The sequence below is a fragment of the Herpailurus yagouaroundi genome, unplaced genomic scaffold (genome assembly GCF_014898765.1).
Source record: "Herpailurus yagouaroundi ecotype Mexico unplaced genomic scaffold, PumYag 28, whole genome shotgun sequence".
Lineage (NCBI taxonomy): Eukaryota > Metazoa > Chordata > Mammalia > Carnivora > Felidae > Herpailurus > Herpailurus yagouaroundi.
In genome coordinates this window covers 58,077,119-58,095,882 of record NW_024412376.1, presented here as the reverse complement: position 1 = coordinate 58,095,882, position 18,764 = coordinate 58,077,119, and the positions used below count along the sequence as shown (strand labels likewise).

The 18,764-nt window shown below is 36.1% G+C and overlaps 1 protein-coding gene across 2 annotated transcripts in view; it reads left to right on the top strand.

Moving 5' to 3' along the window:
• CUNH4orf33 (chromosome unknown C4orf33 homolog) overlaps positions 1–18,230 on the top strand; it is a 26,587-nt gene extending 8,357 nt beyond the window's left edge. Inside the window, exons 2-6 of one of the 2 annotated variants that reach the window (XM_040474006.1) lie at positions 4,348–4,537; positions 9,432–9,492; positions 12,511–12,562; positions 12,924–13,120; positions 15,303–18,230. In XM_040474006.1, the coding sequence (XP_040329940.1) occupies positions 4,357–4,537; positions 9,432–9,492; positions 12,511–12,562; positions 12,924–13,120; positions 15,303–15,408 (597 nt within the window). In that variant the 5' untranslated portion in view covers positions 4,348–4,356 and the 3' untranslated portion in view covers positions 15,409–18,230. Of the gene's footprint in view, positions 1–4,347; positions 4,538–9,431; positions 9,493–12,510; positions 12,563–12,920; positions 13,121–15,302 lie in introns of both variants that reach the window. The other variant, XM_040474001.1, reaches the window with a different exon arrangement.
• Positions 18,231–18,764: the final 534 nt, after the last annotated feature.

The following is an 18,764-nucleotide window of genomic DNA, read 5'->3' as shown; positions in this document are numbered from 1 at the left end:
TATATGTATATATATGGGAGAGAGAGAGAGAGAGAGAGAGAGAGAGAGAATCTCAAGCAGGCTCCATGCCCAACACAGAGCCTGACGTGGATCCCGACATGGGGCTCGATGTCATGATCATAACATGAGCCAAAATCAGGAGTCAGATGCTTATCCAACTGAGCCACCCAAGCGCCCCTGTAATGGTGGTAGTTGTTTTTTTGTTTTGTTTTGTTTTGTTTTGTTTTGTTTTGTTTTTTTGTGGATGTAGGCAGACTTCTTCTGGTTTTGTTATTTTTATGCAGCCAAATGTATCACTCTTTTATGTCTTTTGGGTTTGGGGTTATATTTTATTTATTTTTTTAAGTTTATTTTTGAGACAGAGCATGCAAGCGAGGGAAGGGCACAGAGAGAGGGGGAAAGAAGATCTGAAGTGGGCACCGTGCTGACAGCAGTGAGCCCGATGCAGGGCTCAAACTCACAAACTGTGAGATCATGACCTGAGCCAGGGTTTGACACTCAACTGACTGAGCCACCCAGGTGCCCCTGGGGTTATATTTTAAAAGGTTTTTTTTTCTACTATAAGATTTTTTAAAAATTCATTTTTCCATTTTTTAATATGGTTTTTATGTTTAAATTTTTGATTCATTTACATTTGAACATAATATACCAAACTATATTTAAATATGTATACTATTTAAATATAGTATATATTATATATAGCATATATAATATATTACTATTTATACTATGTATTATATATATTATATATAACATATACTATTTAAATATACTATATAAACTATTTATAGTTTGGTATAGGGATCCAACCTTATTAAATTGGACTGCAAAATGAACTAATTGATAATAGACCTGTTTGGTTTAGTTATACAAGACCGGTTGATTAGCTACATGAGAATCATCCCTAACTCCCTAGAGACTTAAACTTTATTTCCTGAGCACCTGGTATGTCACCTGAAATAAAGTGAGTAGTTAATAAACCTTTTTAAAAAATTTTTTTAAACATTTATTCATTTTTGAGAGACACAGAGAGACAGAGTGTGAGTGAGGGAGAGGCAGAAAGAGAGGGAGACACAGAATCTGAAGCAGGTTCCAGGCTCTGAACTGTCAGCTCAGAGCCCGATGTAGGGCTCGAATTCACAGACTGCGAGATCATGACCTGAGCTGAAGTTGGACTCTTAACTGACTGAGCCCCCAGGCACCCAATACACCTATGATAAACTAAATTGAAAGGACATTTCTAGGTATGATATATTATCTTAGTTACTTACCACTGTTTTGGTTGAAAGAGAAATGCTACCACAAACACAGTTGATTTCTATTGCACAAAACCTTAGAATCATGAAATTTTGGATCCAGAGACTAGAATGATTATTTGCTTAAGAAATAAATAATAAATTCCTATTACTTACAGGCATTCTAGTTGGGAATGGGGAGACAGTAAACATGTTGTAATGCTGTGAATCATGTGTAGACAGTAGAGAGTGACAGGAAGTAGAGTGCTGCAGGGATGCACACTAGCACAGTTCACAAAGGACATGGACAGTTGAATTGTCTTTACTTCATATGAGTACACGTGCAAACAAAAAAATTGAGAGGTAGTGAGAGTTCAGCTTCAGGAGACAGTTCTAAGTATCCCAGGGAAATTGAAAGGAGACTGTGTTGTTTTTGTCTGGGTCCATGTTATATTTAGATTACATTGTAAACTAGTGGGTTTGACCATATTTTTAGGTTAATTTTGTTATAAACATTGTGTACATTTAGATTAACAGGAATGCTCTTTAAGCAAATTAACAAATTTGTCATTCTAATAAGGAAACTAAAGTCATTTATGCAGTTAAAGCCAAAGTTACATGCTACCCTTGGACATGTCATCCATGACACTCCTCCTTGCTGGTAGAAGTCTAGTCAATATTTCTTGCAGTAATTTTCAAACACTGCTCAAAGAAATCAGGGAAAAAGGCTAGTAGAAGGTCTTGAAGTTCCACTACTTTATACTCTCAACAAGAGTAGCTCTGCTTTTATATTTAATTTCTTCTGGACTTTTAAGTAAGATTACATTTTATAATTTGAAGTTATAGAGTAGTTTGTAATTTGAAACTCTAAAGTACATGTCAGTCTTACCACAAGACCCACCATGTGTGGGTGGAAGTGACAAGCCACTTTTTAGGAGCAAATCACTGCGTGTGGTTTAATTCCATTTAGACATAGAGATGATTGCCTAGAATAGCTGGGCGTTGAGAATTCTGTAGTGGAAACCCACTGATTAGGATAGAGATCCCTTTAATGTGTGCAATATTTTTGTAGATATGATGGTCCTGTGGAGAATGAGTGAATCCGCCAAAACTTCCAAGTCACTAAGTTATATTTTGCCAGGATTGTAAAGCTCCAGGTTATGAGAATAGCATATTCTCTGGCATATTGGTACCAGAATCACATTTAATCACCATTTCTAACATCTTGATTTGTTCTTATTTCTTCCTGTATGCTTCAAGATGGTACTTAACCAGTACCAAAATTTGGGATAGAGATTTATCCATTTATACATGAAGAATGCGCCTTGATATTTCAACTAAGGATAGTAAATTTATGATTGAGGTATTTTATTTCACATAAAACCAGTACTAAGTTCTACAAAAATCAGTCAATTTATGCAGACTTATCACTCATTGAGCTTATTTTAATAATGAAGAACATAAATTGCTGAACATATCCTCTTCTCAAATACTGTAAGTTGCAAATGGATTGTAATGCCAGAATTATTTTATTTTAATTTTAGAGATTATCAATTAAAATTTGTTACCATGTAGTGAAAATTAGGAAGAGCTACTACATACTTTAGAAAAAGGTTTTCAAAGATCTTGGATTCCTGTGGGCCACCGAGCTTATATATTTGGATCTCCCAATGATTGGTACACAGTAGGTACTCAGTATCTATTCATTGAAATAAATTTATTCAAAACTTAATAACTTTATTATTTGCAGTAAAAACCTATGAAGCAAGGAAATGCATTCAAAGGTTTCAGATAAGGGAAATTGAAGTTTGGAAATAGCACCATTGCTAATCAAGATTATCTTCTGAACAAGACATAAGGACCTAATATAAGTTGAGGAATCCACCACTCCTAAAATAAGGTTTTCATCTCCTTACAGATCTCTGATGTACCTTCATTTTTCTTAATGTTTATTAATTTTTTAGAGAGGGAGAGAGAGAGACAGAGTGCAAGCAGGGAAGGAGCAGAGAGAGAGGGAGGCACAGAATCTGAAGAAAACTCCAGGCTCTGAGCTGTCAGCACAGAGCCGAACACGGGACTCGAACTCATGAACCGTGAGATCATCATCTGAGCCGGCGTCGGCCACTTAACCGACTGAGCCACCCACGCACCCCAGTGATGTATCTTCATTTGGTAAAACATGGCTTATATTAGTTCAGTTTCATGTGACCTTGGACAAATCTGTTTTCTTCATTTGTAATGAAGATAAAAATAGATCCTCTGCAAGTTTGTTGTGAAATTAAGTGAGATAACATTTATAAAATGCCTGATCCATAGTGTTTAAATAAAAATGTAATTTTATTAATATAATGCTTTCTTTGCATTTAATCCTCAGAGAAACAATTTAAAATGCAAATATTGCTTGTGTCAAATGTATTTAGTCTATTTCAAAGTTTAGACGATGAATTCTGTCTATTTTTCAGTCAGAGAAGGGATTAACATGTTGTGTTTAACACTTGAAATATCAACAATTGAGAAGGTTAAGAAAATCTGTACCCTGAGATCAAGGAAGACAATATTAAACTCTACTAACCTTCAAATAGTTGGAGCACCCCCCTTCCCGCAATTCCCACCCCAAAGAGAAAAGGGTTTTAGCCAAAAGAACAAGTGTTAACAGCAGTGCTTCTGCTGATTTGTAGTTATTTTTTTTATCAAATCGTTTTTTTATTATATAGATCTTGATTCCCAAAGGGGTCCAATACACCTGCACATTTTAGAATAAAAGATAAAGAATGTAGAAACTCATAGTGTTTATAGTCATTAAGTACATGAATAGTTTCTTCAGTGGACTTAATTGGTTTTTAAAAATGATTTTGATATATTCTTTACAAGGTAACATGAGCTGCATCTAGACCTAGTCTTAAAGCTTTTTGGATCCAACTCCCTATCTTATAATAGAACTCACGTCCACAGTTTGCTATAACACAAATGGCCTTTTGACTCTCAGAACTGTGTGTCTGCCCCTCTGCTGCTTTCCTGCTATTTGACATTGACATTTCCATTTCATTTCTAACTATAGGAAACAATTGTATACGGTTAAAGAGTTTGTCTTATTTTTTTTTTTTTCCTTTAGAGTCTTCAGATGGATTTTAAAATAGAATACACTTGGGATGGTTTTCCAGTGAAGCATGAGCCAGTGTTTGTCAGGCTGAATCCAGGTGATGGAGGAGTGGTGATGGAAGTTAGCGCCCCATTTTTCAATGATCCTCCAGCTCCACTTGGAGAACCAGGAAAACCTTTCAATGAACTGTGGGATTATGAAGGTAAGTGGAAGTACTGTATTTTATTGCAAACATAAATCTTTTTATAATACCCTCTCCTAGAACTATTATTTTATCTTGCTGTAAGGAAGTGTGTGCTCTTCTGAGCAGCTGACGTGTGCAGTTTCTTCCGTTCCCTACCAATCTCTTATTCTGACTTTTTCACCATCACCTGTGTGACTTCAGCTATATAACTAGAACAGTGAAAAATGGCAATTACAAATCCAGATTTTTAAATTGCTGCCATATTTCTTTCCTTTACTTCTGATACCTATTTTAAGAAGAGTTCAGCATTTCTGTTTTGTTGTTAAGTATCTTCAAATTGCCACTTTAACCTTATAAACCTTCTTTATGGAAGTTTGGGGATGTTTTACTTATAGAAATACTATCAACTTTAATATGAAATGTAGTTTTTATTTTATACTGACAATCTCACATGTCAAATGAAGACTAAAAGACATACCATGAAATTACATTTTGCCAGGTTTGCTATATGATCCCCTCCTAATGTATTCTAATTAAGCAACCAAACTTACATTTTGAAATACTCTTTATGATTCCATTCCTCAGATCACAAACCATAACTGTCCCTGAGAGAAAGTTCAAACCCTTCCTGTAAGATTTCAGAGTACTCATGGGTTGGGCTATCATATTCAACCAAAAGCTCTTTTTTTTTAATTAAAGTGTCATTGATACACTATGTTACATTAGTTTCAGGTGTACAGCATAATGGTCCGACAAGTCTGTGTATTATACTATGCTCACAAGTGTAGCTGCCATCAGTGTCCATACAATGCTATTACAGTACCATTGATTATATTCCCTTTATCTCTGTGACTTATTTATTCCAAAACTGGAAGCCTGTATCTCCCACTGCCTTTCACCCATGTTCCCTGTCTCCCTCCAGCAACCATCAGTTTGTTCTCTGTATTTATGGGTCTGTTTCCACTTTTTATTTACTCATTTGTTTTGTTTTTTAGATTCCATATATAAGTGAAACCATATGTCAACCAAAGGCTCTTGACTTATGAAAGGCTAATGGTCTTACTATCCATGCATGTTCTCACCCATGTACCTTTTCTCATTCTATTCCCCCCACCTGTAATGCACTTAGTTCTAAGGTCTAATATAGGTTTCATTTCTTTAAAAAAAACCTTTGATGATTCTTGTAATCCATACAATCTGTATAGCATCTGTATAGCATGCATTTTGTCAGTGTTAACTTATTGTATGTAAAACATACATTATCTTTTACTGATACCGAACTTAAATATACCAGCTACCTACTGGTGTAGACACCAATGTGACTTAACTACTGGAAGTACAGACACCAAACTCAAGAGCTCCTAAACTCAACTCATTACTTCTGTCATAAACCTGCTTCTTTCCCCAATTGCCCAATTACTTAATACATCAGTTCACCAAATACAGAAATATGAGGTCTTTCCAATATATCCTTCTCTCTCACTCTCCATATTTGGATTTATTTACTGAGTCCTATCAGCTTTACCTCCTGAATGTTTCTCTAAGCTAGTTCTTCTTCATCCCCACTATCCCTGCCATAGGTTAGACCTTTATGATCTTTCACCTGGGCCAGTCAAAGCCTCCTTACTTGTCCTTTTGCCCTTGGATTCATTCTTCACTTAGAAGCCAGAGTGATCTATCTAAAATGAAAATTCAAGGGGCGCCTGGGTGGCCCCGTCGGTTAAGCGGCCGACTTCGGCTCAGGTCATGATCTCGTGGTCTGTGAGTTCGAGCCCTGTGTCGGGCTCTGTGCTGACCGCTCAGAGCCTGGAGCCTGTTTCAGATTCTGTGTCTCCCTCTCTCTCTGACCCTCCCTTGTTCATGCTCTGTCTCTCTCTGTCTCAAAAATAAATAAACGTTAATAAAAAAATAATTAAAAAAAATAAAATGAAAATTCAAACTCATAATTCAGGTCTTTACAAACCTTCTCAGGCTCCCTGTCCTCTTGGGATAGTTTCATCCTTCTTTTTATGATCTCTATATAAGATTTTCCATGACCTAGCCCCTTATTCTCTTTGCAGCATTGCTTCTTCATGCACTTCAATGTTTGCCTAGAAAGACTGAACTGCTTGTAGTTCTTTAAGGGAAAATATTTCCTAATCATGTACATTTGATTATACTTCTCTTTCATCCTGGAATGCCCTTTTCATCATTCCTCTTCACCCAGTTCCAACTCATCTTTCAAGATGGAGCTTAGGTAACACCTTCTCCAGGAATCGTTCCCTAAACCACATTTTGGAGCTAAATATCTGTTTTCTTTTTTCTTGTGGTAGCAACCCATACCTCCTTCCCTTTTGATGTTTTTATTAGAAGTGTCCACTTTCATGTCTGATTAGGTTGTAAGCTAATGAAAGTATTCCCAGAATCTGATACAGGGTTTAATTCAGAGAAGATGCAAAAATGATTTTAAGATGATTATGGAAAATAGTAATTAGAAGATGTATTAGAGTCTTCTAGAGAAACAAGACCAAGAGATACAGTGTGTGTGTGAGTGTGTGTATGTGTAAAGAAAGAGAGGGATTTATTTTAAGGTATTGGCTTATGCAGTTTTGGAGTCTGGCAAGTACAAAATCTTCACGGTAGAGCAGCAGGCTGGAGATGTGGTGAAGAGTATAGACTGCAGTTTGAGTCTGATGGTGTCTGCTGGCAGAATTCCTTCATGGTCAGGGGAAGTCTGTCTTTTTTCTGTTAAGGGATTCAATGATTGGATGAGACTCAGCCACATTATAGAGAATAATCTGCTTCACTAAAAGTTTACCGATTTAAATGTCAAATCTCATGTAAACAATACCTTCACAGAAACATCTAGGATAATGTTTGACCAAATATCTGGGTACTATGGCTAAGTTGACACAAAAATTAACCATCATGGAAGCATTCTAATTCATTTAGGTAAAAAACTTAGAAAGGGGCAATAAGCCTGAATCATTGATGGAACTGTATCCATGCTCAGCGAGGAGCCCGAGTGGGGCTTGATGCCAAGACCCTGGGCTCATGACCTGAGCTGAAATCAACAGTTGGATGCTCAACCAACTGAGCCAGCCAGGCGACCCTTAGCTATTTTATTATAAAAATAACACATGGAAAACTGGAAACAACATATATGTCTTCAATAAAGGACTGTGTGAATAAATTATAACATTCTATAGAAGAATACTATACAATAGTTTAAAAGCATTAGGTATCTATATGCTGCAAAGTTTTTTGTGAAAAAAGCAAGTTGTAGGCAATTATGATCCATATTTATTTTTTAAAATCCATGCAGGTAAAATAGATTGTAGAAGGACAGAAAACATCTGACAAAAATTTTAGAGCAAAGTGGAAAGAAAAGGACTTTGACTTTTTACTTTATATATGTTTATATTGTTTTAATCATTTATAAGAAGTATGTATTACTTTCATAATTAAACAATTTAAAAAACATCACATGCACAAAAAAGTCCAGGAAATTGTAAAGAAAAGAAAAATCACCTACGTGTATTGCCCCTATCAGAGATAACCAGTCATTTGTGTGCACGTGTGTGTGCGCGTGCGCGCGTGCACTCATACTTTGCATACATTTATTTTTTTATTTTTTTAATGTTTATTTATTTTTGACAGAGAGACAGAGTGTAAGCAGCGGAGAGGCAGAGAGAGAGGGAGACACAGAATCCGAAGCAGGCTTCAGGCTCTGAGCTGTCAGCCCAGAGCCTGATGCAGGACTCACACTCACGGACTGTGAGATCATGACCTGAGCTGAAGTCAAATGCTCAACAGACTGAGCCACCCAGGCTTTCCCCTTTATAGACATCTAGACACAGGCATGCATGCACATTCTTATTTCATGTACATTTCGTTATTGTTCTGCAGCCTGCTTATCACATATCATGGATATCTTCCCATATCAAAAAATATAATTAACTGTATATTTGATTGTAATGACTGTATTATATATTTTTGCATGGAATATATAAATTCCATAGTTTATTTAACAGCTCTCCCATATAACAGGAGTTTTACTTATATAGTGGGAAATAACCATTTAAAATTTTTTTTTAACGTTTATTTATTTTTGAGACAGAGAGAGACAGAGCATGAATGGGGGAGGGGCAGAGAGAAAGGGAGACCCAGAATCGGAAGCAGGCTCCAGGCTCTGAGCCATCAGCCCAGAGCCCGACGCGGGGCTCGAACTCACGAACCGTGAGATCATGACCTGAGCCGAAGTCGACGCGTAACCGACTGAGCCACCCAGGCGCCCCTGGGACATAACCATTTAGATCATTCTAAATTTTTGAGCAATACTTTGATGACTGGCATGATATTTATTTCTTTTCCCAGTTGTCTGATTATTTTCTTTAAAAAAAATTTTTTTAATGTGTTTTTAATTTATTTTTGAGACAGAGAGAGACAGAGCATGAGCAGGGGAGGGGCAGAGAGAGAGGGACACAGAATCTGAAGCAGACTCCAGGCTCTGAGCTGTGAGCACAGAACCCAATGCGGGGCTCAAACTCACGGACTGTGAGATCATGACCTGAACTGAAGTCAGACGCTTAACCGATTGAGCCACCCAGGTGCCCCTGTCTGATTATTTTCTTAAGATAAATTCCTAGAAAAGAAGATAACTGTCTCAAAGTCTGTGTAATAATATTCATTGTTTTAGAACGTCACCCAACACGAGGCTTTATTAATATTTTAAATTTATGATGATCTGTTGTAGGAAAAAAATGATGATTTATTTCCTATGTATTTATTCTTCCAGGCAATGCGTATTTGTTTTCCTTTGGGGATAGAATTAAAAATACTGAGTTAATTCATTTTATATTCTAAAAAATGAAGTATTTATTACTGAAGCAAAATCAACCTTCTCAGTATGTCTTATCTTTGTTTTCAAAAGTTGTGGAAGCATTTTTCTTGAATGACATAACTGAACAGTATTTAGAAGTTGAACTTTGTCCGTAAGTATAACATTTTTTTCTAATTCATTACTATATAATTTGAATACAGTTATTTCCTTATTATAAATTATATGGTCAGGGAAAAGCTCAACTAATAGGAGTGCTAATCTGAACTAATCTGAATTGTGTATAATTCTTTATTTTCAAGTTAGTGTATAACATATATTGTAAACCTTTGAAAATATTATGTTGATATTATTCTCAATTCTCTAATGTGGCTTGTTTTCTAATTGGGTTTTTTATAAAATGAAAAATCATTATAAATAACAAAACTTCCTCTCATTATTCTAAAATTTGCATTATTATATATTAGCTATTCAGAAATAAAAGAAGATATAGATATAATGAATTGAACTAGTTTCTTTTCGGGAATCTTTTATTTTTACTTTTTTTTTTTTTTTTTTTTTTTTAATTTATTTTTGGGACAGAGAGAGACAGAGCACGAACGGGGGAGGGGCAGAGAGAGAGGGAGACACAGAATCGGAAACAGGCTCCAGGCTCTGAGCCATCAGTCCAGAGCCCGACGCGGGGCTCGAACTCACAGACCGCAAGATCGTGACCTGGCTGAAGTCGGACGCTTAACCGACTGCGCCACCCAGGCGCCCCTTTTCGGGAATCTTTTAAATGACTGGATTAAATTTGAATTTTATGTATTACATAATTATGTATTCCTTCTTTTATTCATCATTCAGCTATTGAGTGTATACTATGTCACTTTGTGTTCAATGCCAGGGATAAAAATTAAATCACACATAGCTTTTTTAAAGACTTATTAAAAAAATTAACCTTGGACTGTTGTTTAAATTTGACCAGTCCTTTGGGAACCCTTTTTACCTAGTTGGCAGTTTTTCCTATATATGCAAAAAAGTAATTTATGGCTACCTTTCATCTAAATTATGACAGAATTGGGGCGCCTGGGTGGCGCAGTCGGTTAAGCGTCCGACTTCAGCCAGGTCACGATCTCGCGGTCCGTGAGTTCGAGCCCCGCGTCAGGCTCTGGGCTGATGGCTCAGAGCCTGGAGCCTGTTTCCGATTCTGTGTCTCCCTCTCTCTCTGCCCCTCCCCCGTTCATGCTCTGTCTCTCTCTGTCCCAAAAATAAATAAACGTTGAAAAAAAAATCACTTATAAAAAAAAAATAATAAAAATAAATTATGACAGAATTTAAATTAGTAAAATATTTAGTAAAGAAATATTTCTTTATATTGCCATTATTCATTTTAAATGACCTTAATTAAAAAAAAATTTTTTTTTAATGTTTATTTTCAAGAGATAGATGGCAAGCAAGGAAGGGGCAGAGAGAGAGGGAGACACAGAATCTGAAGCAGGCTCCAGGCTCTGAACTATCAGCACAGAGCCCAATGCGGGGCTCAAATCCATGAACTATGTGATCATGACCCGAGCCGAAGTCAGATGTGGAACTGACTGACCCACCTAGGCACCCCTTTTAAATACCTCTTAGTATCTAAATCCAGCAGCCTCTGTCCCTTTGTAGGGTGGGCAGAGTCCCAAACAGTTGATTTAAATGAAATTTTAGATATTTTTTTCTTTTCCCTTATTTTGATATCTTGCTAATTCTGATGTGGAAAACATAGATGTTCACAATTATATTTTTGAGAACAATCATATATTTTTGTGTGTACCTTTTAACTAACATGCCAGAATCTTTTGTTGAAAATACGATTAAACTGTCATATGAGGAAATAAAACTTCAACTGTTGTGTGATTATTTTCATCATACAGGAGAGAAAGCTAAGGCAAATAGGCTTGCAACTTGTTTAGAAAGCAGTTAAGAACTTGGGTATGCTAGAATTCTAAAGTTTTATCCTTAGTTTTAAGTTCATTAGATGATACTATCAGTGTCTTTTCATAAAATGATTTAGTAGTATATGAATAGGATAATTAGATTCTCTTTTGTTTTTAAATTATATAGTAACTATTATGTATATAATTAATAATTCTAAAAGTTAAAAAAAAATCCTTAGAGTAGTTTAGTTTCATATATTCCAGAACAGTTAATAATCAAGAATCATGGTTTTGCTTCAGGCTATCAACTCCTATGACAGTTAATTAGCCTCCAGGAAAGCAACATAAAGAATATTGTTGTTTTAATTTGCAAGGACTTTTTATTCCTCTTAGGATATTCTTAAGGTTGTATAATAATACAAATAAACAGAGAACTTTTAAGTGAAAATAATACTTCTGTTACAATTATTATTGAAGGAAATCCTTCCTGAAAAGCTTACAACAGACCATCTGAGGAGAAATGTTTAGTGTTTTCCAGAGACAGTAAATTTGTTTCATGTAACTACTTGAAATCCTTTGATTCTTACTGACCTGGCTCATCCCAATTATGCTCTCTTAATAGAATTCCTTCTGAGGATATATTTTGTTTATCTTTGAAAATGTAACATCAGTGTCTGAGCTAATGGTACAAATTAAAAAAACAGGAAAACACAACAGGCAGACGGATGGTGGAGAGTTGTTTGAAAGAAGAGATACAAATTAAAATCTTCAGCCTGTTGACTTGTGTTAGACAATCTATGTTTTTATTTCTTATCTTCCTGATGAGCATCAGTCTTTTTTTTTCTTTTTCTTTTTCCTTTTCTTTTTTTTTCTTTTTTTTTTTTAACAGAAATAAACTTTAGTAAAGTTGTTGGATTCAGTTGTAGATATTTGTGCAAACTTCCTTTATGGTGTTTTAGTTTTCAAGATGGGTTTTATTATGCCATCAGATACTGTGGTATCCACTCCCCCCAATCCCTTTTTCATACTTTGCCTCATCTGACACATGTAGCTTTCTGCATTTGACTGCAATGGTCTGAAAAATGGTAAGCTTGAAAATCACATTTCTAAGTAACTGAACACACTAGTTCTCCCTATAATTATCCAGTATTCATATTGCACCTTTTAATTATTTGGAAATTTAATATAAGCACACACACTGCAGGTATGAAGGAAAGTAAAGAAAATAACGTTTGTTTCTTTCAAACACTCATGAGGAATTTTAATTTTGACAGTCACGGACAACATTTGGTGCTTTTACTCTCTGGAAGAAGAAATGTATGGAAAGTAAGTAAATAAAGATATTAGACAAAATCCTTTAATCCATAAGGTATGTAGAGAGGTGTGTGTGTCTTATATAAAATGTTTCAAGTATAAATCTAAATTTACTGGGGCGCCTGGTTGGCTCAGTCGGTTGGGTGTCCGACTTCGGCTCAGGTCATGATCTCATAGTTCGTGGGTTTGAGCCCCGTGTCGGGCTCTGTGCTGACAGCACAGAGCCTGGAGCCTGTTTCGGATTCTGTGTCTCCCTCTCTCTCTCCTCCTCCCCTGTTCATGCTCTGTCTCTGTCTCAAGAATAAACATTAAAACAATTTTTTTTTAAAAACATCTAAATTTACCTTTTGTGTTTCACATGTTTCTATAGCAGGAGCTTGCTCTATCATTCAGAGTGTCCAGAGAAGAGACAAAATGGGAAGGCAAAGCTTATCTTCCTTGGAGTTATTTTCCACCAAAGGTGACAAAATTCAATTCATTTGCAATTCATGGGTCAAAAGATAAAAGAAATTATGAAGCTCTTTACCCTGTACCTCAGCATGAACTGCAACAAGGACAAAAACCTGATTTGTAAGTAGAAAATAAATGAAGATACGTTCCGATTCTGAGTTTTTTGGAATCTAATTTGTGGTAGAATAGTAGTAACATTTTTCATTCCAAGAAGACACGTGCACAAATACCTAGTAGAGTCTTATGTCCAGTGACGGTCCCCAGTAAATACTTGACAGACTGACTTTGGGCAGACATTGTCTCTCTTACTGCTGTCAGTAGAGCACTTACATTTCCATAGCGGCATGAGAAAAATGTTGCTTAGTAGTATTGCAATGGCTAGTATAAAAATATGGTTTCAAATTCATTTATGATCCCTTTCAGAGCTAAATGGCCAGAGGCATCTATGTTTCCTGATGTGAGTGAGGGGTTAATAAATCTTTTCCCTTGCTGTTTAAGAATGTGGTCTTCAGTCAACTCTCTAGCTCTCTTCCCCTGGTAACCTCATGATGATAAAAATGTCAGATATATTTTTAGGCAACATTGCTTGTCATAGTAATGACCCTTAATTGGTAAATTGATTCTGATCTGAGAGGAATTACAAATAAACTATGAATACCTGATAGGGGCAGCATGACTTTGGGATTTCCCCTAAACAGTCTCGTTCCCTGTGGGGATGTAAGAAACTATGCCTATGAAGTTATTATTACAAGAGATTTTGGCTCCTGTGGGGCAGCAGGCATGTAAGCTAAGGTATTGCCTACATTTTCTCATTTTGAGTCTTACCTCTCTGCACCTGAACCTGTCACGTAAGGAGAATATGATTCCTGCCCAGCTTCATAAATGCTTCATGGACTGCTATAAACACTGCTCCCTTAGGAAGGAAAGGCACATGCTGTCCTGGGGCAAACTGAGATTCCTACTCTGTATCTCTCTGGGCGTACCTAGTGTGGCCAAGATAGTCTGGTGTGATTGCATGTTTAGAATAGCCTAATAGATATCCTGGTGGGCTTTGTACCATGGTAGACTGACTTTCCTGCCTTTTTACCTTTAGAAAGTGCTATACTGCCATTCCTCTCCCTTTAGCTTTCACCTTCCTGTCACGCTCTTTACTCACTTCACCTTTATCTTTTCTAGCCAATTGCCTTTATTCTGCCTGACATACTTTTCCCTTTTCCCTTTGCATTTGTCCCAGTCCTGACCCTTTATCTTATCCTTCACTGTTTCCCTAACCTCTTTTTTTTTTTAATTTTTAAAACTAAAAAAATTGAAGTATAGTTGAGACACACTGTTACATTAGTTTCAGGTGTACAACATAGTGATTCGATAAGTCTGTACATTATGCTACGCTCATAAGTGTAGCTGCCATCAGTCTCCATACAACAAATGCTATTACAATATATTCACTAGGCTATATTGACTAGATTCCCAAGGCTGCACTTTTTATCCCCGTGATTTATTCATTTTGTAACTGAAAGTTTCCTACATTGACCATGTGACTCTAAACCAGGTTCAGCCTGGCCAGGGGGGCAGAATGGGACAGGAATCCAGATGCAACTCCCTCAGGGCCCTCATATCAAGATGGCTTGTTTCTCTGGTTCTTCGCCAGCTAGCTAATGCCTTCCTGTATTCAGGCTCCTCGTTTACAAGTTATTGGAGTTTTACCCTAGATTAAAGTATGATTATACTATTGGCCAAGGTGGAGCCAGGGCAGAGTGATTTCCTACACAGCTGAGATCCACTGTAACTTGTTAGTGAAGCCTTTCTCTCCTCATTAAGCCACAATAGTTTAAATGGTTTTCCCAGAAAGGAGAGAACTAGGATTAAATCTCTTTTACATTAACTGCCCTTGCTTTGATAAAATCGTCTATTCTCTATAATCTATTGAGCTGAAGCTTTAAAAACAATTATCTATATGGCATATAAAGTATATAACACTTTGAATGTAAAAATATCTGTAAGAGTATAATATTTGTTAAGGCTAGATGGAATGAATCAGGTTTTGAGGGTTGATTTTTATTTCTCCCCTCAGCCATGAGGGAGCTTTTGCAGAATTGAGAGTGCTTTGAGATGTGGTGAATTTCAGAGCTGAATGTTTCATAGAAAGAATGAGAAAGTTGTACACATAGAAAATATCTTACCTTTGTTATTTTTTAAAATAGAATGTTGTTCTGTCACAAATGTGACAAATAGCCCTTGAGGACAGCTGTTTCACAAATGCATAATTCATTTCAGTTCCCACCTTCTTTTTCTTTCTGTTTAGCCATTGTCTGGAATACTTTAAGCCTTTCAGTTTTAACACACTGCTTGGAGAAGAATGGAAACAACCAGAATCAGAGCTGTGGCTTATGGAGAAATCTGATGTATAGGAGTATAGTAGATGATCATATCAATCATTTCTTCTCTGTATCTTTTAAGGTAAACCAATAATAAGTATAATCTCTTTTAATCATGGTACCACCAGCACATTTCAACAGCAAATATTTTCATAGAGGTCAGTGAAAATACAGTGTCTCTGTGGCAAGTTGTATATGAGTTAACAAGAAAATTGAAGGTTTGTAGATGAGTTTATCTAGTAAGTTAAAATGTTCCTCAGAGTCATTAAGTCCAGAAGCGACCATGTCAATGAGTTCTACTGTCTGCCTTACCACCCTCAACCCAAATATCTCCAACTCTGTCAGCCAAAATCATTATTTCTCTTCCCACTTCCCTAAACCTCAGTCAGCCTGAGACTGGAACATCTTATTTGCACATGTTTTAATTCCATGTAATGTACAATAATTCTTTACTCAGAATCTTCTGCATTCTTCAAGTGGGTTGAAAACAATGACCTATTTCAGTTGAGAAGGAGATCCACGTTTGTTAAGGCATCATTAAGATACATATGTATTTAACCAGCTGTTTTTCCTGTCTTGGAGGCTATTTTTAGTCTGTAGAAGGAAATGGAATGAAGTAGCCTTGAATTTGGGCAACTGATTCTACTTTTGTTTACAAAAAGATGACACTTACTTATGTATGCTGTTAAACCAGATGTGAAAATGTTTTTGCTTTATTTTGTGAGCATTAAACATTCCTGGTCTAGAATTTTCAAATTTTGTGCTATAATATAGCTCAGAGTTTGAAGCCATCTAGCAGATCATCTGTGAACTTCTCCACTAAACCTGTTTCTCCACTAGCATTCTTAACTCAGAGGTTAGTAGCCTTGCAGAAGAATTTTTATTGTACAGAATACACAACAATATACTTTTTTCTCTTCTTTTTTACTAACAGAACTTGAATTTTTAGGGGCATTGCTCAAAAACATTTTTCCAGATTCCTTTGAAGACAGAAATGGCATGATAAAGCAGCTCAGGTTAATGTGATATAAGTACACAGTATTAGGTGGGGATTTAAGGAAAGATGACTTGAAGATGAAAGATTCAGCTGTCATACACTTTTTGTCCTTTGCCCTCCCCTTTCCTTTTTCCTGAATTGCATAATTGGAACCTGAGGTAACACACTAGCTGTATTGTATCAATGAGGAGACAATCCAGGGAGAGCTGAGCAGCAGGACAGAGGAGCCTGCATTATAAACAATGCAGTAGAGTAACATACCATATCTGGACTGCCTACCTATTGACTTCTTTATACAGGAGAAAAGAAGCTGCCTAATTTGTTTCCCCAAGTTGATCCATAGATTTAATACAATCCCAGTTAAAAATCCCAGAAGGCTTTTTTGGGGTCTAAATTGACAAACATTAAAACTTTATGTGGAAATGTGAAGGACCTCAAATAGCCAAACAATTTTGAAAAAGAACAGAGTTTGAGGACTTACATGACTTGACTTCAAGACTTACTATTAAACTTCAATAATGAAGACAGTGTGACATTGGCATAGATTTAGACAAATATATCAAAGTAACAGAAACCAGAAAAGAAACAATATACAGTCAGTTGATTTTTTAACAAAGGTGCCAATGTATTTAAAAAGGGAAAGGATATCTTTTCAACAAATGGTATTGGGATAACTGAAAAAAGCATGAAAACAAAACCTTGACCCTCTACTTAATCTACATAAAAATTAACTTATATGTGACTGGTGAAATGAAAAAGGTTCTAGGAGAAAATCTTCATAATCTGGAGTAGAGAAACATTTGTTTTCAAATAAGACACACAAAGCACTAACTTAAAGAGAAATTGGACTTCATCAAAATCAAAACTTTCTGTTCCTCAAAAGCTTCCATTAAGAAAGTAAAGAAGCAAGCCACAGATTGGAATAAAATATCCAAAATACCCATATCTGACAAAAGACTCTTACCCAGAATATATAAAGAACTCCTACAAACCTGTAATAAAAGGAGAAGCCAGTTAAGGAGCCTTCACAGACACTTCACAGAAAAAATATACAAAAGGCCAATAAGTATATATAGAAACGCTCTCAACATCACTTATCATCAAGGAAATGCAAATTAAAACCACAAGATACCACTAAATGACTAAAATTACAAAATATACACACTGATTAAATGGCTAACACTAAAAAAGACTGAGCAATAATGAGAATGTGGAGTGCCTGGAACTTTCATACACTATGGATAGGAATGTAATATATGGTACAATCACTTTGGAAAACTGGAAATTTCGAAAGTTAAATACACACTCTGTTTTTCAGTAGTTTCATGCTTAGGTACATACTGAAGAGAAATGAATCTTATGGCAGTTTTATTCATGGCACAAAACATAAACAATCAAGTTTGTATCTATAGGAGAATGGATATACAAACTGTGATCTAGTCAGACAATGGAGTACTACTTATAAAAAAGAATGGATTACTGATAAATGTAATAACCTTACCTGAATCTCTAAAGCATTACATTGAGCAAAATAAACCAGACAGAACATTCTGTATAACTAATTATATGATGGCCAATTATAGGCAAAACTAAGCTGTAGTGATGGATCTCAGAACGACTGTTTTCTCTGGGTGAGGTCAGGGGATTCAAACTGGCTGTAAAAGGAACATGAGGAAATTTGAGAGGGGGGCAGTTGAAATGATTTGTATATTGATCTGGCTGACAGTTATATAGCTGCATATATTTGTCAACATTCCCCAAGCTGTATATTTAAGATACGTGATTTTACTATTGTGAATTATACCTTAATAAAATACAGTTATAAAATAAGCTGTAAATTAAATGGAGTTAACTTCTACTGTGTATTGTTTCATTGAGCAGTCACTAGTGCTAGTTAAATGTGGCTTATTAACTAATTTTTTTTTCATTTATTAAGTATGTTTTCTATCTGAAAAGAGCTGGTGTAAGATGAATGCTGACTTTTACAAAAGGCTGTAAGTGTCTTCATAACTACATATGCTGGTGTCAGTGTTAGGCATCCTAGATAAATTCAGAAAATATTTTTAAAATCAACAGTAGCAACTAATTTGATATGACAACAGTATGCCAGTTTTATATTCAAAAGGCATGTTTGTGGGGTGCCTGGGTGGCTCAGTCAGTTAAGCGTCCAACGTTGGCCAGGTCATGATCTCACAGTTTGTGAGTTTGAGCCCCCCTGCGTCGGGCTCTGTCCTGACAGCTTGGAGTGTGGAGCCTGCTTCAGATTCCGTGTCTCCATTTCTCTGCCCCTCCCCTGCTCAAGCACTCGCTTGCTCTCTCCCTCTCTCTCTAAAAAAATAAATAAACGTTTAAAAAAAATTTTAAATAGTCTGCAGTGCCTTACCTATAAATT